The sequence below is a fragment of the Rattus norvegicus genome, chromosome 8 (assembly GCF_036323735.1).
Source record: "Rattus norvegicus strain BN/NHsdMcwi chromosome 8, GRCr8, whole genome shotgun sequence".
NCBI classification, from domain to species: domain Eukaryota; kingdom Metazoa; phylum Chordata; class Mammalia; order Rodentia; family Muridae; genus Rattus; species Rattus norvegicus.
In genome coordinates this window covers 104353346-104381337 of record NC_086026.1, presented here as the reverse complement: position 1 = coordinate 104381337, position 27992 = coordinate 104353346, and the positions used below count along the sequence as shown (strand labels likewise).

General features: G+C 41.8%; 1 protein-coding gene across 2 annotated transcripts in view; it reads right to left on the bottom strand.

Moving 5' to 3' along the window:
* The window catches only part of Slc9a9 (solute carrier family 9 member A9), a 563666-nt gene that overhangs the window by 294607 nt on the left and 241067 nt on the right, over positions 1-27992 (bottom strand). For both annotated transcript variants that reach the window (XM_063265800.1, NM_001271438.2), the window contains exons 7-8: positions 12443-12581; positions 9565-9670 (exon numbers count right to left, since the gene is read on the bottom strand). In XM_063265800.1, the coding sequence (XP_063121870.1) occupies positions 9565-9670; positions 12443-12581 (245 nt within the window). The remainder of the gene's footprint in view (positions 1-9564; positions 9671-12442; positions 12582-27992) is intronic.

Here is a 27992-nt window from a genome sequence, read left to right as displayed (position 1 = left end):
CCCAGTCCTGAGGTTAGGGGAAGAGAACTCTTTTTTTCTTTTGCTTAGACTCCTGATATTTGCCTAAGGTGTTGATCATTCATCAGCCAACCTGCCTGTCCATTTCCTTCGACTCGACCAACATAATTATAGCAGGATAGTTGGGATTCCTAATGAGTGATCGCATCTATGAAGCTGGAGATGTACCTTCCCAGGTGGCTGTTCCACATGGGGAGAATCATGAAGGTCTTTAAGTGACCTAATTGTTGTCAGCGAGACAATTGCCAGTTGCACAGAATCTAGAATCACCTGGAAGAAGGGCCTGCCGGGAAAGCCTCTAGAGAGTTCTTGGATACATTAATTGATGTTTGAAGACCTGCTCGACTGGGCAAGACCACTGCTTGGCAGGAGCTCCTGGGTTGCATAAGATGGAGAAACCATGCAGAGCACCAGTGTGCATTTGTTACTTTAGTCTTCTGCATATAGGTTTCATGTGGCCAGCTATTTCAAGCTCCTGCTACCTTTACTTCTCCACCGCAGTAGACTGTACCTTGAACAGAGAGCTAAACTAACCCCTTCCTTCCTTCCTTCCTTCCTTCCTTCCTTCCTTCCTTCCTTCCTTCCTTCCTTCCTTCTTTCCTTCCTTCCTTCCTTAAATTGCTTCTGTCAGAGTATTTAATCATGGCACCAGGAAAAGAAATTGAGAGAGTCCTTCCCCATCCTGTTTTAGTGAACGAGGCCATTGAAGCACGCATCCGGAAATATCTCTGACTACCTTTTCTTCCATCACCTGGATATTGGTTATTTGTGTCACAGTCTGACAATTTTTATACTTCTGTGCAGAATATAGTTCTTGAGAATTCGTTTTCTTTCTTTCTTTTTTTTTTTCACGCTGCCTCCTGACACTCTGAGGTATTGGCTGAGAACCCTCACAGGGAAGAAGTCAGGGTAAGATTGTCCGCAACTTCAGTTACATGTACAGATGGTTTGGATATTGAAATGAAGGGCAGTTTGCTTCAGAAAGTGCAGGCGTGAGCTGCTGAGCTACATCTGGGGGAGATGTGTGCCATACCTGTTTACTGAGCCTGTACATGCTTGCCCATGGTTCAGTGTGTTGGTAACTAGTCTCCTTGGGAATGATGGGTACTTGCCCCTGCAACCTAGAGGCCTAACATTTTGAGCCTCTTGGTAAATACTCTTCCTTATCTGTCAGGAATCTTGTCTACACGATGTTTAGATGGCCTTGTCAGTGTGAAATCAAGAGCAGTATTGAGCAAAGAGATGCAGACAGATTTGTTGTTTTGTTTTGTTTTGTTTTGTTAAAAAACAGTTCAAATTAAGACCCGCTTGGCAATTTGCTTTAGTTATAGAGCACCATAAATATTATATCCCAGCCCAGTGATACAACATGTCAGATACCAGCCAAACAGAACACATTCACTTACAAGCTGAAAGCTTTCTTTAGAATTTTCAACCCATTTTTTTTTGTGCCAGTCTGTGAGATAGTGGAGATGAGAAGCAACAAGCCCAGTCACAGAGATCAAGCAAAGTCTTAACATGTCAGAAGAAGTTGCTGCAGCGGGAGATCTATTTTCTTCAGCTATTGTGAAAGAGAAGTGACTTCCCCAGGTCTCCTCTTCTCTCCACAAAAGCCTTTCAAGAACTGACCTGACATGTGCCACCTCTTCCTCACCAGGCAACGTAATTAGGGCCTGAGACTGCAGAATAACAGGAACATGCAGGTGACAGGACAGACATGGCTTCACTGTTGGGTTCTCTGGATGTGCTCAGGGCATCTTTGTTGCACCTCTTGATCAGCTCTCTCAGTGAATGGATCAGATCAGGATTCGCACTAACCTTTTGGATGGTTGTTTATTATTTATCTATCTGTCACAGAACCTTTATTCTTTACACTCAGACTTCAAACCCCCACAGCTTTGCTTAGCACTAAAAGCTAGTTTTCTTCATATTTTACAAGTTTATTTTCTTAGAAGCCATTCTAAGCTGAATAGTAAGCTGTATTGTTTAAATTTTGTGTGAGAGAGTGAGGTATGCCAGTACCCTCCCTCCTCCCTCTGTGGCTATAAAATAGGCCCAGGAATCTAAAAGTGGAAGATGAATTTCTTCTAGCAGTGCCTGGGAGCAGGGAAGCATTAGACACCGTGTCAGTGTGGTCGTTAGAAATCACCCACGTTGGTATTTAATGACAGTCCCGAAAGTTTGCTTCTGGCAAAAACCGGACCCCCAAAGTCTCAGCTGGGAAAGAGATTATAAAAATGAATTTTCAAATCACCTTTCCAGCTGTGCTTTTTGGTTATCTTCATAAACTGAACATCAGCTCCTATGACAGGATTCAATTTCATTAGGGATTATGCTATGTACATAATGCCACTGAATTATTTTCAATATTCAATTTAAAATAATGGCTTAGTAACCTAATGACTTCTAGAAAGTAGGTCTCTGCATGAGGAAGACTTCTACTGATCAGAAGTCACGGACACAGGTATACCAGAAATCTCTTGGAGAGAACATGTCAAGGTCCGCCATTTTCTCAAAAGTCACATTCAATAGGTAGACAGAGTCTCTCCCTGGAAACTAATGAAATCCCTTTGCTATAGCAGTGAAGAGATAAGAGCCAATTAAAAGAATGGCTTGTCCCAGCTCCTGTGAGTCAGCCCAAGAGTTGGAAGTCAGTGGCTGCTCCTTCCACATTTGGCTATGAAAGCCAGGCACACAGCATCATAAATTCCTTCTTCCTGGGCTCTCTTTGCTGTGAAGAATCTCAGGTGTCCATTTCAATGTGTGCACTCTCCTCCCTGAGGAAGGCTTTTCATTTACCCTTCATACCTGTCCAATCTTCCTAAGTAAGCTCCCCCCACTGCACTTGCAGAGTCTTTAGTAGCAGTCAACTCCCAAGGAAAGGAAAATGCATGTCTAAAAGCCACATGTTTCCTATAAACTAAGTTCTTCTGGGTGACTACTGAATGCTCACAGGTGGTTTCCAAGAGACTGAGATGAGGTGGTGGCAGACACTGAAGTGGCAGTGGAAAAGATGATGGAAATAAATCAAATGCTCATCATCAAATTAGTAACAACTGAAGCAAATGTTGGAGACGTGGAAGTTAGAAAGCCCCTTCCCACTGGAGTGCTGCTGCTGATTCTAATAGAAAGCTGAAATGACAAGATAATGAGCAGTGTGCCAGCTATCTTTGAAAAGCTTGATTTTTGTTTGTTGGTTCGTCTCTAAGTATGCACCTGGCATAAGACAGCCCCAAGTACTCTTGCCTCAAGGCTGTGCTGCCTTTGAACCTCATTTCCTTCCTGGTCTGTCACCAACTTGTGGGTGCCTTTGTGCCATGGCTTGTAGATCATTATTTCCTTGATTCTGTCTAGGCTTCTTTGTGAGCAATCAAAACAGACAGCGATTGTCACCAGAGGGGATTTATTGGAAGGAGGTATGGTAAATCTGAGGTGGGGGAAAGGCACCAAGACAGTGCCAGGACTTCATTGACAGGAAGGAATAGAAGGTCTCAACAAGGTTCTGCTATTTATTGCAAAGGACAGGTACCAGCGCTTATGCATCTTCCTATCTCTCTCCTAAAGATTCACATCCCAGGGAAAGTGTCTGGTACATTTGACTGCAGAAGCTGTCAATCATTTTAGTAAGGGAGGGTGAAATACCTTGCTTAAGATACTATTATTCAGTGGAGTCTCTGTCTCTGTCTTTCTGTCTCTCTGTCTCTGTCTCTGTCTCTGTCTCTGTCTCTCTCTCTCTCTCTCTCTCTCTCTCAACTGTGTGGTTGACAGATGCACTAGCACATTCCTCTACTCTAGACTAGGCTAACTACATGTTTTAATTTTTAGCTTAGCACATACAGAAATCAAATTCACGATGCTCATTAACTTGGTCTGTGGATCTGCTCTGGGATAGCCTCACCAGTGTCCAGAAAGAAACTCTAGGAATTCTATCAAGTACAGGGTCACTTCCCACTCTATCGTGGAGTCTGTGATGCCCAATTGAGAAATTTGATTCTCTGACGAGCTGTTCTGACTTAATCAAAGATTCAAAAGACAAGCATCATAGCTTGAGAGACTCAGTATGTAGACTGAGGACCCAATTTCAGTGCCTCAGAATCCAGTTTAAAAGAAAAGTGGGAACTGCAGCATCCTGGAACCCTAGTGTTGTAGAGGTAGAGACGAGAGGATACATAGGACTTGGTGGTCAGCCAGTGTAATCAAATAGGTAAGTTCTAGATTCAGTGAGAGACCCTATGTTAAACATTAGAGATTGGAGAAGACACTGATACTGATATAGATCTCTGGCCCATGTACATGTATATACATGCATGTACACACACACACACACACACACACATACACGCACACACACGGCAATATACAGACTGAGTGCTTTCGATGCTTCGATCTTGACTTTGTGGACATGGTAGCCTATTGTAACATCTGCCCTTTAAGCCTATGTATCCAGTCAGTTCTATATTTCAGAACCACAAAAAGTAAATGAGGTAAGGTAGTGAGATCTAGATGTGAATGGACAGCCCCACATTATAAAATAGCTAAAGAGATACTTAAAGAGTAATTTGTAAGTCTAATATGAAGATAACCACAAAAATTTACTGGAGGCCATAGAGAGACTTAAATAAATAGACATATAATTCTCAAATTATTTTCTGTTTGGAACATAACATCATTTTCGATTTATTTAGAATTATAAAAATATGAATACTACAGATAGCAGATTGACCTTGTAAAATGAGACTGATCTATTAGACACATATGTCTATAAATCTATATTAATTTTTGAGAATTATTTTTATTTTATGTGTATGGGTGTTTTGCCTTTGAAGGCATGTTTTTCTGTGTACCACATGCTTACTGCATATATGAAAGCTAGAAGAAGGCATTGGATCCCCTAGAGTTGGAGTTACAGATAGTTGAGTCACCATGGGCCTGCTTGGTCCTCTGGAAGAGTAGTCAGTGCTCTTAACTACTGAGCCATTCCTCTAGTTCTTCTCCACTGGATATTAAGATAAGCCATGAAGCTGGGATAATTTAATGAGTGAAGATCAAAAGCTAAGTGAACAATAGGAATCCCAGAGCATGTACATAATATATGAGTACACAGAGGAATTTAAATCCATGGGTCACTAGAACAAGTGGCTTACCATCTGGGAAGAAAATCAAGTCCCTATTCTACCCCACAGATAAAACAACTACCACAATAAAGGATATATTATCATTAAAGAAATATGCAGGTCTTACAGAAAGGGGATAAACTAATTCAAAACTTGAAACGGGTGTATACTAACCATACATACATGAGACAAGCAAACAAAATGTAACATATTTAAAAAGGAAAAGGGGGCCGGAGAGATGACTCCATGACTAAAGGGCCTGTTGAGAAGCATGAGGACCAAAGTGAAGATCCCTCCCCCATACTCATGTAAATGACAGATCCCTCCCTAGTACTCATGTACTCGTGACAAACCAGTGATGACCTTTGTAATCCCATTATTTGGGAGGTAGAGAATGGGATTCTTGAGGGCACTGGCTTAGCTAGACAAGCTAAATCAGTGAGTGATGAGTTCATCAGGAACCCTGCCTCAATACACTGGGTGGAGAGCAACCAAAGAAGGTACAAATGTCAACCTCTGGCCTTCACGTTCATGAGCGCGCGCGCACACACACACACACACACACACACACACAGACATACTAAAATAAAGGGACAAGTACAAATTAAAGAGAATTTATAGAATATATGACAAATGACAGTTGAATTTTCTTGATAAAGGACAATGAGAACAAAAGGTGACAAGATGAGGAGTTGACTGAGAAGAAAGGAAGAGCTTACTGGGTGCTTTGACAAAGACGAGATGCTGACAAACAGCCACATGCCCTTAGCATGCTTTTCTTCAGTAAGAGGGGGAGTCCTGAGGGAACTAGAACCCGACGATCAGCAGTGTGTTTAATAGGTTGATGCTGTGACTGAATGCCCATGTTGGCTGCAGCACAACAGAAGTCTGACTATTACAAAAGATGGTTAGGATAGCCCCCATAAACTTAAAATATTAGCCCAGAAATTTTGTTTCTAGGTAGTGATCTAAATAAAAATCCTTATAACTAGCTAAAAGGAGTATTACTTCAAAAATATTAATATTAAAAACTGTAAACAACCAAAAGGCTTGGTAGAATAAGTTAAGTTTCTGTGCCATAGTATTGAATGTCATAAAAAGCAATTGTTATAAGCTGTTGAGTTGTTTATTACATTCCTAATTAACTCTCTAAATGTATGACTGTGTATATTTAAGTATATATTCAATTGGTTGTATGTGAATGGAAATATATACGTATATTTTTTCTTAGGTGGACATAGTAGAACAGTAATAGTTATAAATAGGAGGTAGTGATAGAAGCTATTTCTACTTTTGTTTCCTTGTGCAAATGTATACTTTCAAAACTTTCTACAGTAAATGACTTTCCATAGAAGTAAGTTTTAAAAATGATGATATATATATATATATATATATATATATATATATATATGTAAAAACAAATGTGCTATAGTCAAAATGACAGAAATCCTGTTTTCAAAGCCAAGTCTTACGAGAAAACTAACTCACAGACCCTACAGAAGAAGTGAAGTGGGCATGGAAAGTTCACAGGCCAGCTTCCAAGCTGATGTTCTTAAGGACCTACCTGGTGATGCTTGAGCTCAGGGAGTCTTTCTGGGAGAAGGTGACATATGAGTAACATGGCTAGATCCTGCGTGCTGCGCTGTTAGTGTGCCAGGCAAGCAAGCCACCATGACTGCTGGTCTCCACTGTTCTGTAGCTCATTCCATTTTATGTCCCGCTGCACTCATTGCTGCATATTCATGTGGTAAGCATTTTTCAAAAGGTCTCCAGGTTTTATCTTTTCATCATACTAATTTACTTCTAGTCTAGGATGGCCTCATTACCGTGAGATGAGATTAGATTGCATTGGATATTGGACTCTCAGATTTCACTGGAGGTGAATATGGGAAGTAACCATATAAAGAGAACTCCATGAAGAGTCTCCATGTTTTCCAGAATGATTATTAAAGGTATTTCCATTCTGCTGTTCAAACTCTACATATGATGATTCAACTGATAAAATCTCCTAAAATTTTAGTAACTCTTACTTAAAAAACTTTTTCCCATTTTTATAAATAAACATGACTTCCTTTGACAAGGCTGTTGTAGTCCTGAGTTGGTTAACATGTTCTCTTTTGACTTTGGCTAGCAGAGAGCTCAGAGCCATGCCCATTGCCAAACTATAGCAACACACAGCTGCCTAATTTTACTGAAAAACTCTATCCCAGAACACGAATGTTTATCCTCAACTAAGAGGCCCCATGATATGAATGGCTGGTATTATGAGTTGTTACAAATCCAGTTTGGAAATAGGCAAGGATTAAATAACAAATAAACACATAAGTATTTGGACTGACCAGCCTTGGTCTTTGGCAGTAGGAAATGCTCGTACCTAGCTTGGTTTGAATCAAATGCCTCTTAGGCATATTGCCTAAATCTGGAGTACTGCTCACGAAAGCCTGCTGCTGGGTTCAGTCATAGACATTGGGGTCTTCCTATTACCAAAGTCCATACCTGCTACTGTCCATCTGTGAGGTCCTTAGGCATCCACTAAGGGTTCCAGGAGCTCAGAGGCATGCTTGTTGCCAAACTATAGCAACACACAGCCATCTGATTTTGCATAAATACTCTATCTCAAAATATGAAAGCTTATTCTTAACTCAGAGATCCCATGACATGCAGATTGAGAAGTCTAGCAAAAGAGCAAGATAAGAAGAACCACCATATTGAGTTTCCTGTGGACTATAAAGTTAGAAGCATGTTCTAGAGCAAGATATAGTTGAATGGACCCTGAAATAGAAAACCTTCAATCATAGAAATGTACAGGTTTCAGGGGTTTGTGTGTGTGTGTGTGTGTGTGTGTGTGTGTGTGTGTGTGTGTGTGTGTGTAAGTGCATGTCTGTATTAGAATATACTCCCTTACCTTCCTAGAAGGTCAAGTATTTATCCTTATTGTTAGCATTTTGTAGATAATTTTACAAGTTAGATACAGAACAGGGCACGAAAAGGGACACAATGTTTTTTAATAACTAAGGTATAAGGGGTTGTTTCATTTAAACAACATTATCTACCAAAGCAGTGCATACCAAATGCATAGCTCTTCAGCAAACTCCTTAGTAACATGACAACATATCAACATAACAGTCTTTGCATTGCTATAATTTGGATAAAGTGCCCAGGAAGGTGGAATCCGATGGTGCCACCTTGATTTGAGTATCATGAGAACTTTCAAGGCAGATTTCTGGCTAGGAGCCCGTGGGAATACAGGGCCCATGAGGCTTTGCAGTGTTTCAGGTCAGTTTATCAACTGGTCATCATGCTAAAATGATATGCAGTAACAGGCCAGAGATGACCAACAATCAATGGATGAGGTAAGCTCCTGGGACCCACTGACCCTCTGTTGGAGGTGAGCCCGGTCTCCCACAGTGGAGTCTCATTTGTCATGGGACTGTCCACGAGTTCGGATCTGAAGTTTTTAGCTTTAAATCTCAGCCTCTCTGCTTAGCACACAGTGTCCTGGGACACTTCTTAATATTATTGAGTCTTTCTGTAGATTGAGTTCATCTGGGACAGTGGCTTGTAGAACATCCTCAGTGAGTGTCCATGTTAATTGTTGCTTAGGTTACTTATCCATTAGACTGAGAATATCCCAAGGACACAGATTTCACTGTGGGTAATGGTGTTGTAGTGAGTCTCACGGCTTGCCTGTCCATTAAAATGTGGTGGGTAACTATGGGCCCAGGACCGGATCATGAAAGAAGCAGGGAGTCAGGCTGAATACCCCTGGTGACCTTTCCACATGAGAAGCTGGGACAGTTACCCCAGTACATTCCCTCCAGTGACAGACCAACAGTTTGGTTAAGGAATCCATAGCAAAGAATCTAAAGCCCATGGGATCTTAGGACAGTTTTCCTTAGATCCCGGAGGCCTCTGTAGACTTTCTGCTATATGGGACACCAGACCGTAGAGCAACCCACTGGCATTTGGGGTTCTCACATGCCCAGGCAACTGTGCAAAGATTATGAACACTGATGCATATGAGATGTGCACACTCTGGAGAGGCTGCTGGCAGCCACTCACTTCTTTCTCCCTAGTGAGGCTGGGTGTGTGTATCCCTTCACAGTGCACGTAGCCATTCATTTGTAATGCCGTCCATTATAAATACCAGCCAGTCCCTTTCACCATCCCCTCCTGTCCAAAAGGAAGAAAAGAACATTTTGAAATCATTCTGTTAAACTATTCTGCACAAAGTGGATGAATTATTTTTTATTATTTCTCCCCAGGGAGCTCCGCGGAGGCTGATTCTGATAGAATCCATTCAATTCACTATTTAAGAGAGACTTCATTACCCCGCCTGCTGGGCTGGGGAGACTCCACACCCAGACACACACAACAACCCACATTCACCCACATTCACGGCCTTGCTCACACTGCAGCATAAAACACTGACCTGTTAAGCCGGCGGCCTCGGCAGACAGGAAGGCACTCCAAGAAAGCAGGAAAAACAGGCCTGTCTCCAGCATTGGGAACTCACGGAGCTTGGTAAATTTGGTCAAGTGACAAGGTGTGTTAAGGAAAACAACTGTTTGTATAACCCAATCTCCTTGCTGGCTAAGAGGGATGGATTTGGCAATGACAGTTGCAGAGCCAAAGTCTGTTTCTTTATATCTGAGTAGAGGTAGCACACAGGCCCCAAGGAGTTAGCATGACTCCCATGCTCCACTGCAGGCTGAACACACCATAAAAATTCAATTTTTTTAGAGAGTCTCTACTAAGACTGTATACCAGCAGACTGTGGGTATGCAATCTCCTGAATGCAGTTTAGTTCTTGAAGTGTCATTTCAGGAACACTGGCAGATGGAGGGAGGGCAAGCAAAAGATTGTGTCTTGGAAGCAGAAGAGTCCCTTAGAGGTGATGGTACTGGTCCCTAGGATGTAGCCTGAAGCAGGCCCTTCTGTGGAACCCTCTCCCCTAGGGGTGGCATGGAAAGTAGTTACTCATAGTGAGAGGGGAATTAAGTCAAATAAAATAAATGAAATAAATACCTGTTTACAAAACATTTGGTTCATTTTGGCAAAGGTGATGCTACTAAAGCAATAATCTATAAATTTTAAATTAGAAATAAATAAATAAACAAAGGATGCTGGCCCAGGCTGGCAGAGAATGGGTTATGAGGAGATAGTTAAGGCTCTGTGATGATGGGAAGTTGTCATATTGCTACCATGTTTTGTTAGGCACAAAATGCCTGAAAAAAATAATGAGGTGTGGCTTGTAATCTCACAATTCTAGGAAAAAATGATGAACTTATTCTACACTGAAAGATGGGTAGTGCATGTTATGGAGAGAAAAGCCTGACCTTTGGCTTCTGGGGTGGAATATCTGTCTTCAGCCCTTGACTTGACCACACACACTGGTTGTGTGACTACCAAGCAATGTACTAGCGTCGGCCTCACTTGTGTCCCGCATGACTTGGCAAAAAGAATAGTACATCTCCACTGTAAGTTTGGAGAGTGAAACGGGATAGGTGTGTGGAAAATGATTTGTTGGATTTTTAAAAAGCCAGAATACTAAGGGTCAGAATGGTAGGATTCAAAATTCTCCGCTCTCCTAGTTATAGACCTAGTCTCCTTGGTGCCTCCCATTCTCTGAGAAGAAATTGGATGACAGCATCTTCTGTCTGCTCCTTGCCACATGTATAGAGTGATGTACTCAGAATGGTGCTGGCCTGCCACATGCACCAAGGGCTATGGAAACATCTCTGTTAGTGGCTTAGGACAACTTCTTTTCGTAACACACCCTTCCTGGAAATACATCCTTAAAGAACGGGATGGGACTCATGCAGAGTAAAACATGGGCTTACCTAGGTCCTTTCCCACACTCTCTCTTGGTGCTCATGAGGAATGCTTTGATGCTCCTTAGGAATGGTCTCGTAATCCTTACTAGGGTTTTTTTTTCTTGGTGGGGAAGGGGTAGTTTACACTTTCTTGGATATCAGATTAGTTCTATATCTAAGTAAGCTATAGAATATCTCTTCCTTTACCCTTCTCCAAGAAATCATTAGTTCTGAGTTAAAATCCAAGTCAAGAATCCGAGGGTCTGACCGAAAGAAGTCTCTAAGTCTTCACTATGGATTGATGAGATGACCGGGTTAGGGGCAGACAGACAGCTGTGCACAGCTGCCTCCTCCACAGCCTGTGCGTAGAGCCTTAAAGCCACCAAGTGACAAGCAAGTGGCCCCAGCACTGCCATGGAGGACTTTCCATTGGCCCCTGTCTTGTCTGTCTCTCTGCTTTCTTGCAGATGTGACCGGACCCCTTGGCAGACTTTTGGCCTCCAGGACTGTCTCCTTTCCTCATTAGCCTGCTCACTTCTGTGGCCACACATTCTGCTCCCCAGCCTAGAGTTCTAATTTCAACTCTCCCACCTAGTCTCTGTCATCAATAAAAAACCTACCTTTGAATCCCAGCCCTGAAGCATCCTAGCTGTATGGCCACAGTCAAATTGTTTATAATTGTTGGAGAGTCTGGAGCTGTACAATTAGAATAATAACAGAATCTACCTTTCAGGACCATTGTACAAAGTATCTGAGATAAAAAAAATGCCTAGGTTATTGGAGGGTGATGAAGTTTCCAGTGAATCCTAAGTGATATTATTATCATCATGCTTACTATTCCTGTTATGGGACCCAGAGTGAGTATGGGGTGTCCCTTAATCTCCTGTGTAAAGAGAACATATTAATGCTACAGGACGGATTCAAGTAACGAGGTACCTGTGAAAGCCCCAGCCACGTGTCCCCCCGTCATTATGACTACTCTAGTCCAGGCAGCATGTGACCTCTGCCATAGCTTCATCTAATGATTAAGACACCAAAGAGACCCACATGTAGCAGCCGTCATTTCTTCACTCCCCACCCCCAAACTACAATTGTGAAGCTTTTTAAAGCCCCATTGGTTGTTTTCCTGGCTTACCCTATCAGCGGGAGACCAACAGCACAGTGCACTTTCCTTATTAACTATACTTGACGCTCTTCTACTTTTAACCTTGGATCTTCTCTCCTTTCCCTTTACCTTCATATGGTGAGTCCTGACGTCCTAAGCGCACAATTTTCCATAGGTGCCAACTTTCCTAAGGCTGTCTAAGAGAAGACATTGACAACAGTGGTAGGTTTGACTGATCCAGTCCCTCATGGGGTCACACAGAACTGGAATGGACTCTTCAGTGCTGTATCGAATTCAAGCTGCTCTTAACCATTCACAGCTTCAGGAACATTCCATGCGTGCTGCCTGCTCTGCTCTGTCCCGGGATTCCATACAACAACAAAGGATATCAGTGCTGTGACAACTGCGTATGCAGAGCCCATCGCAAAGGAGCCGGCAAAGATCCCCAGGAAATTGCCCACAGATTGGAAGAACGCTGCCGTGTCAAACGCGTTGGGATTCTCCTTGGGACTATAGATGGATATAGAGCTGAAAAGAGAAGACAACGGCTTAGTCAGTGACAGTCAGAATTGTATACCACCTTCTGGGAGAAACACGCTTTCCAATGAGGCTGTGTGCTGGGGGAGATCAACCAATGGAGAAGGAAGGAGGCAGAGATAGCAGCAAGCAGTCCTTGCCTTCCAGCCCAATCCCATGGTATCCATATACTACTGCCAGTCAGTAAACATTTTTATATAGGGAGAGTCATAAAGAATACCGTTTCTGAGCAAACTAGGCATTAAAACATGGTAGGTGTGTATGGAATCTGCTGGGAAGATAGATAACCGTGAATTATTTAGTGGCCATATGTCTTCAGCGCTGTTCTGTATTCAACAAATGTCCCTGATAAAAACTGCACTTTTATGGCCTGTGCACAAATGGGCGATACAAATCACAGCATGCACAAAATATTCTGCCATGATCTTGTCATAAGCCACAAAACATTTCTCTCTCCAGTGTAACCCTGTGGGAAAAGAGCCCTGGTGGCATGCAGAACACCACAGTATTAACTCCCTGGACAGGAAAAGGGCCCGCTCTCCCACAGAAATAAATGGTAGCGGTCACCCGAGGTCATTTCTCATATTTAGTTCTTATGGTGCCAATAGACAGATCTCCACAGAGAAATGCGACCTACCAACAGGCAGTCGGTTTAGTTTGTTTGTTTGTTTTGAGACAGGGTTATACTCTGTATCCCAGTTTGGCTTCAACTCACCGACATCCTCCTGTATCAGCCTTTCAAATGAGACTGTAAGCATGAACCTTCATGGTTGGCTTACTTAGATATTTTTGAGGATGCTATATTTGACTTTTTAAATGGAGGTTTTAAATCCCAGAATGCTAAGAAGAGGGCCAAGGTGTGTCGTATTTCAAGAACTATGACCTTCTCATAGTAGAGCATTAACGTGAGAAGATGCGCTAACCCTGGAAGGATTAGACCAACAAAGGGGGAGACGAACAAAGTTAAATTTTAGAATTACTTTTCATCGTTTTAATTTTAGCATCAAGCCTTTAAAATTAGTCAGGGGAAAATGAAGAATTTGGCAGTGAATTCTGGAAAGGACTTTGTAGCTGTGTGGAGAGGAAAAGGCACACCAGACAGGCTGGTGGAGATTATACAGGATTATACACAAAGGAACAAAGTCTCTTAGGCCAGGATGATTAGAGCCTGCTGACTGCTCTGGCTCTCTGCCTCTAGAGACTAGTCAGGATAGGGAAGCAGTGGGCTCCAGCCTTCCTGCACGAAGATATGTAACGAGAGATAGTAGTTTTAAATGTTCTTTGGATTTCTGTGGGTACCTTTAAACCTCCAAAGCAGGCCAACACGTCTACTTTGATCTCTTAATTGGATAAAGAAGACGAATGGTGGTGGAGGCAGCCCTGAAGTGTACCTGAGGGAGAACCGCCTGTGAGGAACCTCTCCTTCTGTGCAGTGTTAGCCTTCCAGGAAAGCCACGGTGCAAACACACCTTTTGTCTTTTGTAATTGCGAATCCCCTGAAAGGTGTCAAACCCCAGGGCTGATGAAAACCTCATGCTGCAGCTGAGGAAGTCTCAGTTTACCTTGACATCCACCAGCACAACTCTCCATCTCTCCATTTCTGTGAAGAGGCATGAAAGGGAGAATCCTTCCTTTCCTTCAAAAAAAAGTTTCCGTCCATCTATCCGTCTGTCTGACTGTCGGTCTGTCTCTCTGTGTGTGTGTCTGTCTCTCTGTCTTCCTTTCTTTCAAATAAAAATATTTATTGTTCTGTCTGTTTGTCTGTCTGTCTACAGTAATGGAGCTTTGTGAATAACTCTAAAAGAGTTGTGCCAGCAGTGAGTCTGATCCCTTGAATTGGCATCTATTTACCCCTCCCCCCCATCTCCATCTCCGTAGAAATTTTTTCTGGTTGTCCTGGTATCCACAGCATCAACTGGTGACACTTTATGCCATGATTTATAGTCTGCTTTTCCCTAAATCAATTTCACTTTTATTCAGCTATAAAAGCTGGCATTGAAGAATACATATACAATTGTAAGTATGATGCGCTAAATATATTTCTTTATAATATATGTGAGAAAGTGTGTGTTAACAAAAACAATCCCTGTGTATGACCTCAACTCATCTTGCTGGCCACACTGATTTGAGCTTTGGTCTTTGGGGAGCTGTCGTCCTACTTCTGTCTACTAAACATGATAGAGCCTGTGTTTGCCCAGCTCCATGTGATGTTTGCCTCACTAGAAGAGAAAAGCATAATAAACCCTTGGACCAGGGAGGTACTGCATTGAATTTGTTAGTCATAAGTCTTCCCAGAATGTAATCACTAGGTGCCTGCTACACGCTGGGTGAAGCATTGCATACAGGGCGCTGGAGACAGGTGGAGAAGCACACAGAATGGAAACAAAATTAATTAAAAAACTACCAGCTGGTACATGGAAGCCATCTCTAAGCAGAAAATCCTAAGAGATGGATGGTCCTAAGGGTGGTGCTGTGAGAACCATGAAACATTTAATGGTACAAAAGGGGAGACGCTGTTTTAGACTAAAGGAGATGGTATTTGATGTCGGATCAACCGACAGTGATGGGGAGAGGCTATTCCAGGCAGTGAAGAGAATAGAAGGAAAGGCTGTGAGGTGGGTGAGTTCAGAGCACCTTTAAACTGCTGTGTGGTTATGACTGGAACTCAGGGAGTCTGCACAGGAATTCATGGGCAGGGGAAGAGTTGGGCGACATAGCATTTCTCAGAGGCTGTAATTCCATTTTACGAATTCCCACTTGTACACCATTCACTATCTTGTGCCTACATTGTTTCATTTTCTATCTGTGTGAGGTACAGAGGGTCAATACCTTCTCCCTTCTTAAAATAAAGTAGCAGAAGAAAGGAGAATAGAATCCCATCATTAGACTATTCATAATGTAAACATTTTATTTCTTCTTTATTAAAAACAAACAAACAAACCCAAAACAAAATCCTCACGTGAAAGTAGTTGAGCAACATTGTTGCATTCACCTTAGCAGAGTTGTTTCTTGGGTACCAGAGCCTTTGCTTAGACAGAATGTGGGCTCCACCTTCCTGTGTGCAGGGATAAGTGGGGGAAGCAGTGGGTACGAGCATCAATGCTTGGGCTTCCTTGAGGAAACCTGTTAGCTTCCTCACCTACACTTCAAGCTTTGCTAATTCTCACCTGGGCCTTATTCCTCTTTGTATGACTATGACACACAGTGCTTGGCATGTGGAAGTCAGTGCTAAGGATGATAGAATGGCATCAAGTATGTAGAAAGAAAGAAATGAAAGATAGAGTCTTGCAAAACTTAGTCAACTCTTAAAATGAACTATTCCCATAGGATATCTATTAGGCACTGAGTAGAGGGAGCCATGCTGTGGGTACTGTTGGCGTTCTCTCTGAGAATCTCCCTTGTGCCTTGTTACTCATGTCAAAGCTTTGGCACCTATTGCTTATGAGGTCATACTCATAACAATTTCATCACCTGGTAAATAGTAATGATAATATTCCTCTACAACTGTGAGTTTCCAAAGCACTTATAAAATTCCTATGTGAATGTTGCTGATTAGAGGGCTATTCAATGAATGCTTGTAATGTGCATTCAAATAAACACCCAGTGAAAAGTTGTCTATCCTCATTATCATCATTGGCCTGCTGGGAAATACTCATAGCCAGACTGGCAGAGAGTAGAGTTCTAAGATTTGAAGCAAGCCTTAGTTCCTACTGTGGACAGGAAGGGTGTTGGCCTCCTGTCACATTAAGCTTGCAGTTATTAGCAAGGAACTAGTCACAGGAGTGTGCTTGGAGAGACAAGGCACTATATAGTCATTCTGTAGAAATGGCCATAGGAGTGTATCTCAAAGGGTGTTATGTTCATCATAGAGTTCTTGAGCAACTGCATCAAGGCACAATGTGTCCTAGCAAGCTGGACAGGGGTCTTCACTGGGATAAGAAGGCCATACAACTTTATTTAAGCTGAACCTCATTATCAGTGCTACATGGATTTGGGGGAAAAATGAGGCAGGACAGGGAAAAGATACATAGGAAATAGATTGCAAAAATCAGCTGTCTCCAGGTAGGTACCTTCTTTGCACTGCCAAGGTTCTAGAGCACTGGTCGTTTAGATTTTTCTCCTAGAAAGGTATGTCTTTGGGATCTGGTTTCCAGTCATGACACTAAACTTTTGGATTGGGTGCAGCAGCTTGGGGGTTAGAAACTGGAAACAGCTCAAGATTTAGGTAGTACATCAGAGTTTATTGTTGTTGTTGTTTTAAACTTCAACCCAAGAAAGAAATACCATTGTTCAAACAACTTCAACTCTTGTGTCTTGATCCCTGTGCCAATGACTGAACTATTAATTGGTAAACATATTGAAAGGATGAGAGAAGTTAGAAGGAAGGGGACCCTCTGTAAATATGTTCAGTGATATCCCTCAGAACACCTGGAGAAGCCTGTGTACACTACAGACTGGTGCAGGGGTCTTTCATCACTAGAGTCTTGAGGTAGATAGATCCAATAGCTTTAAAAATATTATGACCAGAAATACTCAGGAGTGTTTAAATATTCATTTCATAAGTTGGAAATAAGTCCAGGTTATCGATTTATCCGGTTCAGGAACTGACTACTCAGCAGAAACTGGGAAATAAATGTTACAGTCCTTTCCATCTAAGAAATTTGAAATAAATGAAGTCCTGTAACTTGATGAACAACACTAATAAGGGTCTTTATTTTTCAATGCACTACTTAAGATTCACAGGCACAACTAACATTCTGCTTATTATTTCTCAATAACGAATCTTTTTTTGTCTGTAATACAATGGTCTGGAAACAAAGAAGGCTTGCTGGCCTAGGGAGCATTGAGTATCTGAATTTGAGACCTGGATATAGATCTTGGCTCTGTCTCACTGGCTTTGTGACCTTGATCAACTTACTTAAACTCTTCGTATTCCCATTTCTATAAAATTATAATAGTACCCACTACATAGTGTTGCTATGACAATTAAATGCATCGACATTTGAAAGCTCTTAAAATGGCATCTGGGAGGAAGTTGATAATCATTTCTTAGGGAAATCTTCCTTCCTGCTTCAAATGGTAACTTTTTTTTCTGTTTCTGTTTCTCTCTCTCTCTCCCTCTCCCTCTCTCTCTCCTTCTCCTTTTCCTCCTCCCTCTCCCTCTCCTTTTCCTTTCCCATCCCCGTTGCTTTCCCCCTCCCTCTCTCAGATCTGAAATAGTTCTGAAGAAAGTATTTGAAAGTAGATTTCCCATGAAAACTTTAACCTATACAGAACCTTTGACTACCTTCTATTCTGGATCCTACTGAGTTACCGTTTCTCAAACTGTTATAATTAAGTCAAGTCTCTGGGCTTCCAAAACCAGCCATTCTTGATATTCTTCCTTCATCACATCCCCTAAAATACTTTGCTACATAGTTGCTACTGGAAACTACCTGGTCATGTGATGGTTTCTGGTTCCAGGCAGCTATATAGTGCCCTGCCTGCATGGTCCTCCTGCAACAGAAGTGACTCTTTAGGACAACTTTCTACCATTCAATCTACTCTCATTTCTTTTGTTAATATTAAATCAACATCACTTGAAAGCTTTTTTAAAAAAGTGTTAAATGTACATACTGTATCCCCTTTAGAATTTCTATGAGTTTGATAATATGTGTGTGTGTGTGTGTGTGTGTGTGTGTGTGTGTGTGTGCATGTGTGTGAAAATGATTATTGTCAGGAGCCACCTAGGATAAGCTAAAGGCTAGCTGATGATTTTCCTGAAGGTGGCCCGCCATTTTTGCATGGTCTGTGATGGGTGAGCTCTAAACAGCAAGGCCCAAAAGAGACTTCATCTCAGAATTCTTCCTGCAGCTGATATACCTTTTCTGTCATTATTAAAGTAATATAACAATTCCTGGGTATTAGCCATCTTATTGGGCAGATTTTCTGCAGATCAATGAAGATGTACTCTTTTTATTTAGTAATGCTATGTAGATAGGTTGATGATTCATATTTCTAAATAATGATTCTATAGAATTCCTAAATTTATACAGGTAAGTTTTGAGCCCTCTATAATATAGCCTGCAATTAGGGCTCTATAAACCTTCATGTGTCATGAGCTAATTATACTAAGATAGAAAGCAGGTATGAAACAGATTTGTGATCAGCATAAACATACTTTCTCGTCTGTCTGTGAAACCATTATCTGATTATTAAAGGTCATAAAACTGGATGTAGACAATTTTTTGTAGGTGCTTGGACAAAAGATAAAATATTGTTTGATTTATCTGTACAAAAGCTCAAAACTAATGAGACAGTAGGCAGATGATCTGCCTCTTGACAAAACCATGCTAACTTAAGACATAAGAATTATTGTTTTAAACTGTTAATGAACCTGTGGAACTAGTGACAGATAATAAATGTTTAGTTATATAACTGGTCTTAATGAAAACACATGTAAACATCTCTGTTGTAACACTTTATTCTATTTATGATTTGAATTTATGTTTGAACCTATCATGAACTTTAGAAAAATATATGTTTAGAATACTGTGTTATTATGTACTTGAAAAAGTACAAGAATTAGAACAATTAGACAATAAGGGAGAAGCAGAAAAGAAAAAGGAGAAGGAGGAAGAGAAGGAAGAGGAGAGGAAGAAGGAGGAGGAGGAAGAGGAAGAGGAGGAGGAAGAGGAAGAGGAGGAAGAAGAGGAAGAAGAGGAAGAAGAGAAAGAGGAGGAGGAAGAGGAGGAGGAGGAGGAGAAATAAAAACAGAATAGAAGCATAGAATAGCAACAGGAGAGCAGAGCAGATAATAGCAAACAGGCTTCTTCTTACCATGAGACAGACTTTTTTTGTTTTTTGTTATTTTGTTTGTTTTTGCTTTTGCTTTTGTTTGTTTTCTTAACAGCAAGTTTCTTCTTACTGACAAGGACAGATATTTCTTTGTTTTGTTTTTGTTTTTTATTTTTATACTCAATAAAAAGGTAAAAGACTTTTTTTTCTCTAAGCAATGAAGGTTGTAGCTTATTTTTCATCCAGGAAAAGTGAGTTCTTTCTGCTCTGGCACTTGCATGATGAAATCTCGTTATGGGGGCTTTTACTCTATCCACCAAAAATATATATGCAAAAATATATATGCATTTTATGTTGTGAGTATGTAAGTTGATGATCCAGATGGTTGGGCCCAACAAAAATGTGAATGTGTGTATGAATGTGTGTAAGAATGTGTGTGTCTATGCATATTTGCTTGTGTAAAAGTTTTTCTCTCTATGAGTGTGACTTTCTTTTCTTGGTTCAATAAAAGTTAATTGCTTCAAGCCTCTCTCTCATCTAACCAGTGAGGGGGAGAAGCTTCTCAGCAAGAGAGAAAGGAGCCTTAGCAATAAATCTTTTAGTGATTTTTTTTTCCAGAGCTGGGGACCGAACCCAGGGCCTTGCGCTTGCTAGGCAAGCACTCTACCACTAAGCTAAATCCCCAACCCCAGTGATTTTTTTTGTTGCTATATAGCATATGTTAATTGCTAGAGAATTATAAAGTAAGAGTTAAGTTTTCAGTGCTTATTCAAGCACAGATAATTATAAAGTAAACAATAAGAGAGATAAAGAGTTAAGTTTCCCCAGTGCTTCATGAACACTAAGAAAGAGTTAGGTTTTTAGCACAGAACAGTTAAAGAATTAAAAGGCTGAAGATCATCAGTCTTTTGGTCTATGTCCAAGACTGTGTCCTACTTCAACTCACTCTAGCCAGGGCAGACCCTTGGCAGATTAAAATAGCCACAAATATTAAAAAAAAAAAACCTTCCATTTTTTCTGTCAAATCTTTAAGCCCTAACAAAGAAATTCAAACTATCAGCACTAGTTCATTGACAAGTATTTTTTGATTAATTAGGGCATAAATATGAAATGACTCCCCCTCTCTCAGGTTTCCTCTTCTCTACACAGGTAGCTCCTTAAACGGATGAGCAGCAGTGAGGTCCCCCTGCTAGTACCTCATCTAACCAGTGAGGGGCAGAAGCTTCTGGGCAAGAGAGAAAGGAGCCTTAGCAATAAGTCTGGGTACTGGGTGCTGGAGGGTGTGCCTGGCTCTTGGTCTTGGTCTTAATGTGACAGTTCTAGTCTTACTCTGCTTCCTTTTGAATCATTCTCCCAGAGATCTCAGCTGATGCTGTGCTGAGAACTCCTTCTTCTCATGTGCCAACTCAACCCTCATCTTCTCTACCAGCTATACAAATTCCTGCTGATCCCCATAGCTTGAATTAGTGGCTGTTTGGCCTCAGTGCCTTTACCTCATCTCTTGACCTCAAAGTTCCTGATAAGTTCCCTAGGCGAAGAAACATGGTCCTTGCTGTCTATATCACCTGCTTCCCAAACACTCCAAACCAGGGAGCCTACAGATCCTGCTCCAACTGGCTCCTGCTTTCTTAATTCTAAAGGCCAGAAAGGCAATAGACTCTCTGTATTCATGCCCCATGCTTCTAGGATCCATAACCAATAAGTCCCTTCTCTGACAACACTTGGAGAGAGAGTCAGTTTTCCCTCCTAAATGATGAATTGCAGCCCCAGATGTCTAGTAATTCAGGGCAATCCCCTCCACACAGCTGAAAGAGGTGAGAAAACATTTCTGTGAGAAGGAACAGCACCATCATATCTCAGTACCACATTTCTCTGAGGTCAAGCTCATCCTTCCCAACACTTAGCATTGGCTGGTTCATTGAATTGAGCAGTTGGGCAGGTGTGGCCCTCTTTGCTTACTGTGCAGCCTTTTGCATATTTAACCAAGTCTCATGGCTGGAGAGATAACTCAGTGGTTAAGAGAACTGACTGCTCTTCCAGAGGTCCTGAGTTCAATTCCCAGCAACCACATGGTGGCTCACAACCATCTGTAATGGGATCTGGTGTGTCTGAAGACAGCTACAGTGTACCCATATACATTCATTAAATAAATAAATAAATAAATAAATAAATAAATAAATAAATGTTAAATAAACAAAACCAAAAAAACCAAGTCTCTAACCCAATCAAGGCTCATGAGATACAAACTCTTGTGACTTGTGATATTTAGCATCAGCTGCTTACAGTTTGTTTTCTCCCCATCTAGAGTTGAGTTGTCATTCTGAATTTTGGGACACATTTCAAAAGAGCAATACAGCATAGAATGGCAACGAACTTTCTCAGAAGCTGTCCCATTTTGTTGGGCCTGTAAGTCACAGGCGGGGACCCGGCAGGAGAAAAGAATTAATTACAGTGTTACTTCATGTTTCAAGCTCTTTGTACTAAGAAAAGAAAGACGAAGAGAACAAGAAACAAGTGGATCCTTATCTATTATTTATCTTTTAATAACTATACCAACGTGCCCTTTCCCAGGGAACTTGCTTAATTATGAATAAGGAATTGATCTTTATGGGGCCAAGAATTGTGTGTACACATTGGAATTCATTCTGGCGTCTCCGTGCCCATTATTCAGGCTTATGTTCTGCCAAAGGCTGATGAAGTTCTGTCAAGAGAACCTGCTATAAAACATAATGGCTTCAGGAATTGGGGGCATTCCAGGCACCCTGGGAGGTTAGAGGAGTTGTCTTAATAATAAGGGGTCCTGGCTAGAAGTTCACTGAGCCTGAGTTAGAAGCACAGAGTCTCTTTCAGGGCCTTCCCATGGGGACCTTCACAAGGGCCAAAGGGCTCTGCAAAAGGACTGCGCTGGGGAAGGCTCATTAATTAACTCTTTTGCCCTCTGAAGTATCATTTAATGATTGCTTGCTAAGAGCCCAAATTCGTACCCAGGTCCTTGACAAATACCATCTTCCCATTCTAATGTCAGCCATGAAAGAAAAAGACAAGGAGAATTCCACTGGAAGTGGAGCTTGTGTGTCACGGTCTTACTGGGAGTAATGTAATCTCAAGCCAAACTGATTCATTCCACCTACAAATATCCATCGCCCCTACTGTGTGCAGACATTGTTCAAAGCTCTGGGGAGGTGACAGGGACAGAATACAGCTGTTCATACGTTGCAGTGGAGAAGACAGCATAAATACAGTGAGGCTAACAAATGCATGATGAAATGACAGCAGCTAAACAGAAACTGGGGTGGCCTATGTGGAGGGGAGGGTGCACCGGAGGGTGGATAGGTGCTGTGCAGAGAGGCTGCCTGAAGATGATTGTGAGGGAAATGAGGTGGAAAGAGCATCCTAAGCTCTGAAGCACAGCATCCATGGATGGGCAGAGGAACCACATGGAGGCCTATGCCTTGGTGGATGTGTGCAGAACAGCTAAGGAGAATCAGAGGAGCTGTAAGAAGGCCAGTATGAGGGTTGGGGATTTAGCTCAGTGGTAGAGCGCTTGCCTAGCAAGCACAAGGCCCTGGGTTCGGTCCCCAGCTCTGAAAAAAAGAAAAAAAAAAAGAAAAAAAAAGAAAAAAAAAGAAGGCCAGAAGGCCAGTATGCCTGGAGGAATGTGTGAAGGGTAGGGGGCAGGGCTAGAGAGGGGATGTGGTTGACTCCTAGGAAGAAGCTGATCAAGCCAGTGTTAGGATTTTCCTCTAGGGGTACAGGCATAGGCACCGAAGAGCTTGGAGGTGGAGGAAAACATATAGAATATTCTAAGAAACAGCACAAGAAGTCAGGCAAGTGACAGATAGGCATCATAGTACAGCAAAAGACAGAAGCAGCCAGACCTCTCAGTAGCTGGAGGCTAACACCAGAACAAGATCCCCAGGAAGATGAGGGTAGTGAGGAGGAAGATGAAGAAAGGCTAAAGGATTGATGGATTTCAGAGAAGCAGCTTCATGCAAGCATAGAGAAGGTGACCCTCCAGAGGGACGACTTGTGGCCCCACAGAGGCACAACTGATGTCATCCCTTATGTTTCTAGCAGATAAGATAAAGTCCTACAGTAAAATATCATTGGGAGATATTTTAGATCATAGTCTATTTCAAAATGTCCTGATTATTAGATCTGAAAGAAAATGCGCTGGGTTCTACAAAAAGCTTTCAGATCTCTGAAGTTGGATCTGATTATACACAGAGAGAAAGATTTTTCTAGCCAGGGTACTATGATGGAAACCCACGCCCTCAAGAGTTGGCAACAGGGCCCCAAGAAACTGCTCACTGAAGGGTCACTGATTTGTTTTGTATCTTCCACCACACCTGCCAGGGAAGGAGGACTTGTGCCCAGCCAAATCCTCCTGTTAGAAAGGTTGGCACTGCCATGAAGGAACAAGCAGTTTCTCAATAACCGATACGACGAGGGTGTGTGATTTCATCAGACTCAGACTGATGAGAGCATCAAGAACAGTGAGGAAGTTCAGCACATAATCACGCCCTTGACAATTTCGTAAGTAGCCCTGGTCTATTAAATCCCAACTTTAAGGTGACAAAAAGAACTCTGGAGTTTAAAGATGGTTGAAAAGGATTTTGCGTGTAAGAGTGCATGTGCATGAGTATGTGCGTGTGTGTGAAATATAGGCACATATTTTTTGAAAGATCTTAAATTACTTTGAAATTTAGCCTGAGAAGTCTTGAAGTCTTGTCAGAATTGAATTAGTCTGTGGGCTTTGAGAAAATGGCTCCCATACCCTTATTTTAAAAGTGAATTTTGGATAGCCCTAAAGATGAAAGTAACTTGCAAACACTCTTCAAATTTCCATTTTCTTAACTTTTTTTTTGAGGCATAAATAGGAATTCGAGTCAATGTGAGAGATTGGGTGGGTGGGGGATAGAGGAGACTGCATTCCTGGGTCTCCATGGGGATTTCTTGCCCTTTCTCAACTTTTCAGTTCTGTTCATCCTCATTAATAAAACCAGAGCTCCAACCATCCTGTGATACTTGGGGTCCAAACAGACAGAAAAAGTATTGAGAAGTAGGTCAATAGCTGCTCACAATGGAAGTCTGGTAAAAATGAAAATAGACTCACAAACAGGTACAACTAACAAAGATTAGTCCCCAAATCTGAAACCAGAGAATGGAGTCAGATTCTCTTCCAGATTAATAGAGGACTCAAGATACCGCTCTCTCCTGACCAGAATTTGCTTTGTCAAGCTCTTTGTTAAACGTTTTGTAAGCATTACTTCACGCAACCCCCAAGGTAACCCCCTGAAGCAGGTGCATTATTATTTCATTTTGTAGGTGAGGAAGCCTTGGCTTAATGAGATTAAGTGACTTCATGCACTTCATTTTAGTTAATCCTCTCAAGAACCTAATGAAGGAAGTATTCTCCCTTAACACAGAAACAGATTCAAAACCGGTAGAATCCTGTCCCCAACTTAACTCACAGCAAGGGAACACCAGCTTCTCCTCTCAGCCCTCCCTGATGGACGCTGTACCACAGTCTGCCTAAGTAGGGAACAGGTGGACGCACCAACTGAGAACTTGCAAAGAAATGACTCAGCAAAAACAGCCATCAGACAACTGAGGCAAAGGCCATTGTAGAAATGGAAGATTTTTAAGATTTCCTGTCCTAGTTGCAAGGGGAAATAAATAAATAAATAAATAGCACAATAGTTAAAATAGTCACTTCAATCTGACAACCAATGGGCTGGGATTTCGAAGATCCTTTCTCTGTAGTAAATAGTTGACAATACAAACTGTCACGTGACATTCCTGTCAACATGAACTCTGGCTTTCATCCCGTCTACCATTCACTCTGCTTGCAAAATGTCTCTTTATAGCAATTACTTATCTTGCTGCGTTTTCATTTTAAAAACAGAGATAAAAATTATGTTTAAGTTATATTTCCTTCAGGATTTGGATGAGACGTGTGCATATGTATGTAATGCTCCACACCTAGAATAAAGGAAAGAACAACCCATAGAGGATAACTTAATAATTGATAATATTTATATTACCATTACTAGATGATTGCTGGCTCTTTTATCATTTTTCTTCTGAAGGAAATCAGTAAAAATAAAGAACAACTTCTAAGAACATGGGTTCAATTGGGAATTGCCATTAATGTGTTAGGACTTTATTAGAATCTTCTAGAACGGAATAAGCAATCTGCTCACTTAGGCCAAAAACTGAATTTCTCTTTTCTCAATGGGGGCATATAGAACTATTGAGATAGCATCAAACAAATGGATACAGGTGTGTTTTGAATAATAACTGAGTACTAAAGACACCCCCTCCCTCGGTAGTCTGCAAATCCAACAGCTGGATTTCCAGCTATTCTGTCTAGAATCTGGGGTTTCCAGCTGTGTATCCCCAAGATGCACAGACATACCACAAAAATCCTACTGTTACACCTGGAAAGAAAATGTATTTGAGGACAGTGGCTGATGACACTTTGAAGAATTGCTGATGGCAACAATGAAACGGAGGAGGCACCAATCCACTGGAGCTTGCTTTCATGGAAGCTGCCAATTCAGGACTCATCACATGCTACATGGAGATAAGAAGAATCAAACACGGGTGTTCAGCTGGGTTGGTGCCCGAGTCCCACAAGTACTGTGTGCCGAGGCCATGGCTGGCAAGTGGCTGAATGAAATACCACTTCCCTCTAGCTGGGTCAAAGGACGTTTTACAGACAAGGAGCTGCCTTCCTAATCTGCTGGCTTTTCATTTGTCCCTCTCTGATTATAAACAGCTGCCTGAGACAGCTGACAGAAAAGACAACGCCTGGAAAATATTTGCCGTGATCAACTGTTTCTCCCAGATCATCTCTCCTGCCACTGCTTTCCCATTTATTAGCAATTAAGTGTGCATCTGGGTCCCAAATCACAGCTTAATTTAGGGAAATCTCTACATCCATCTTTTGAGAACTGCAGAGACTTTCACTTGAGTCTGAGTTATGTTTGGACTAGAAGCACCTGTTACCATCTTAAACTCCAGTTCTTTACCAGGACCCAGATATTTGAACTTTTTTTTTTATAAAGCTTGAAACCTAAAGCTCAACGAGGCTTACCAGACAAAGGTTCTTTGTATTGCATGTAATATTCTGAAAGTATAAATCCAGAGACTGTTAGAAAGTACGTACTCGGCAGAAGACTAAGTCATCTCCAGGACTGGTTCATCAGCTCCATTTCTGTAAATTCTATTTAAACTTCAACAGCACAGCTTAGAAGAATGCATGGATTCGTGACCAGATCTCTCCTATTGTCACGAAATATGGAGTTTTACTGAAACTTCCATTCATAGACTCAGCACAAAGGTTAAACACTTAATTTGTTAAGCATTGACAGACCCCGAGGAGGCACAAGCTACTGCTTGGTCCCAGCAAGTTGGGAGCAGAAGCGTCAGTTTTGTATATAGGTCTGTAATAGCTCATAGCCTAGAAGAGTGGGTCATTGGAAGACTTGGTAAGAGGTGGGAGGGGGAAAAATCAGAGGAAAAACTCAAGTTAGAAGCAAGCAACTAAGCTACACTCATGTCAACAACCTGCTTGGGGTCAAGATATCAGTGATTCTGGGAGTTCAAGAAGGATGTGAACTGAACTGTGTCAATGTCCACACGCTTTTGATCTAGAAGGGTACTCCTTCATTCTTTTCACATTGTCCATGGAATTCATAAGCCCTAATAACAAGTGAAGTTAGAACACAAATGTTGATGGCAGGGAGACGTGGCAGATGTTAAAACAAGATGTGAGACAAGAAGGTCTTGGTAATAGGGCCACCAACTCCCTGTGCCTTAGCTGTGACATTTCACAGGCCCCCCCCCCCCAGCTCAGCAGGGATCCCATGCTCTGAGTCCAAGACTCCATAGGGGAGACTAAGTTGACTAATGACTGAATAAAGAGAAAATAATGACGGGTCCTGACAGCTGTCCATTTGTGCTTTAGAGATGAGGTTTTGTGGGTGCTATACACATCTGAGATGACCAGCCTGACTTTGCAGTGATGGCTTAATTGAAATTAATTAATTAATATATTAACGTATTAATATATTCAGGTTGACTCCAGGGTTTGGGCACCCCTGGAGTCAAGAGATGCAGTAATTCCAAGGTATTGGTTTTCAGTTCACCCAAGGTTAGATTTCTGTTAGAGTCACTGTCATTATATATCAAGAAACAGCCTCTCTCTCTCGCTCGCTAGCTCTCTCTCTCTCTCTCTCTCTCTCCCTTCCTCCCTTCTTCCCTCCTTCCCTCCCTGCCCCCCCCCTCTCTCTCTCTCTCTCTCTCTCTCTCTCTCTCTCACACACACACACACACACACACACACACACACACACACACGCACACACGCTGAGGAAATTGTTCTTCTTGAGAACTAAATTTTGAAATAATACCTTGGCAATTGGAACTATTGTGATATGCAGGTGCCTTTAAGATGGTCTCAAACTTAAAAGCCTTCTCATAAAGCTCCTAAGAAGATGCAGACCAACTGTGGCTCAGGAGGAACCAATGTAAGAGCCAGAGGTAGGCTGCTCCTACTGGAGGTCAGGAAGGAGAAGGACTGCTTTTTGGTAGCCTTTTCTCCTCTTGTGATCTGTC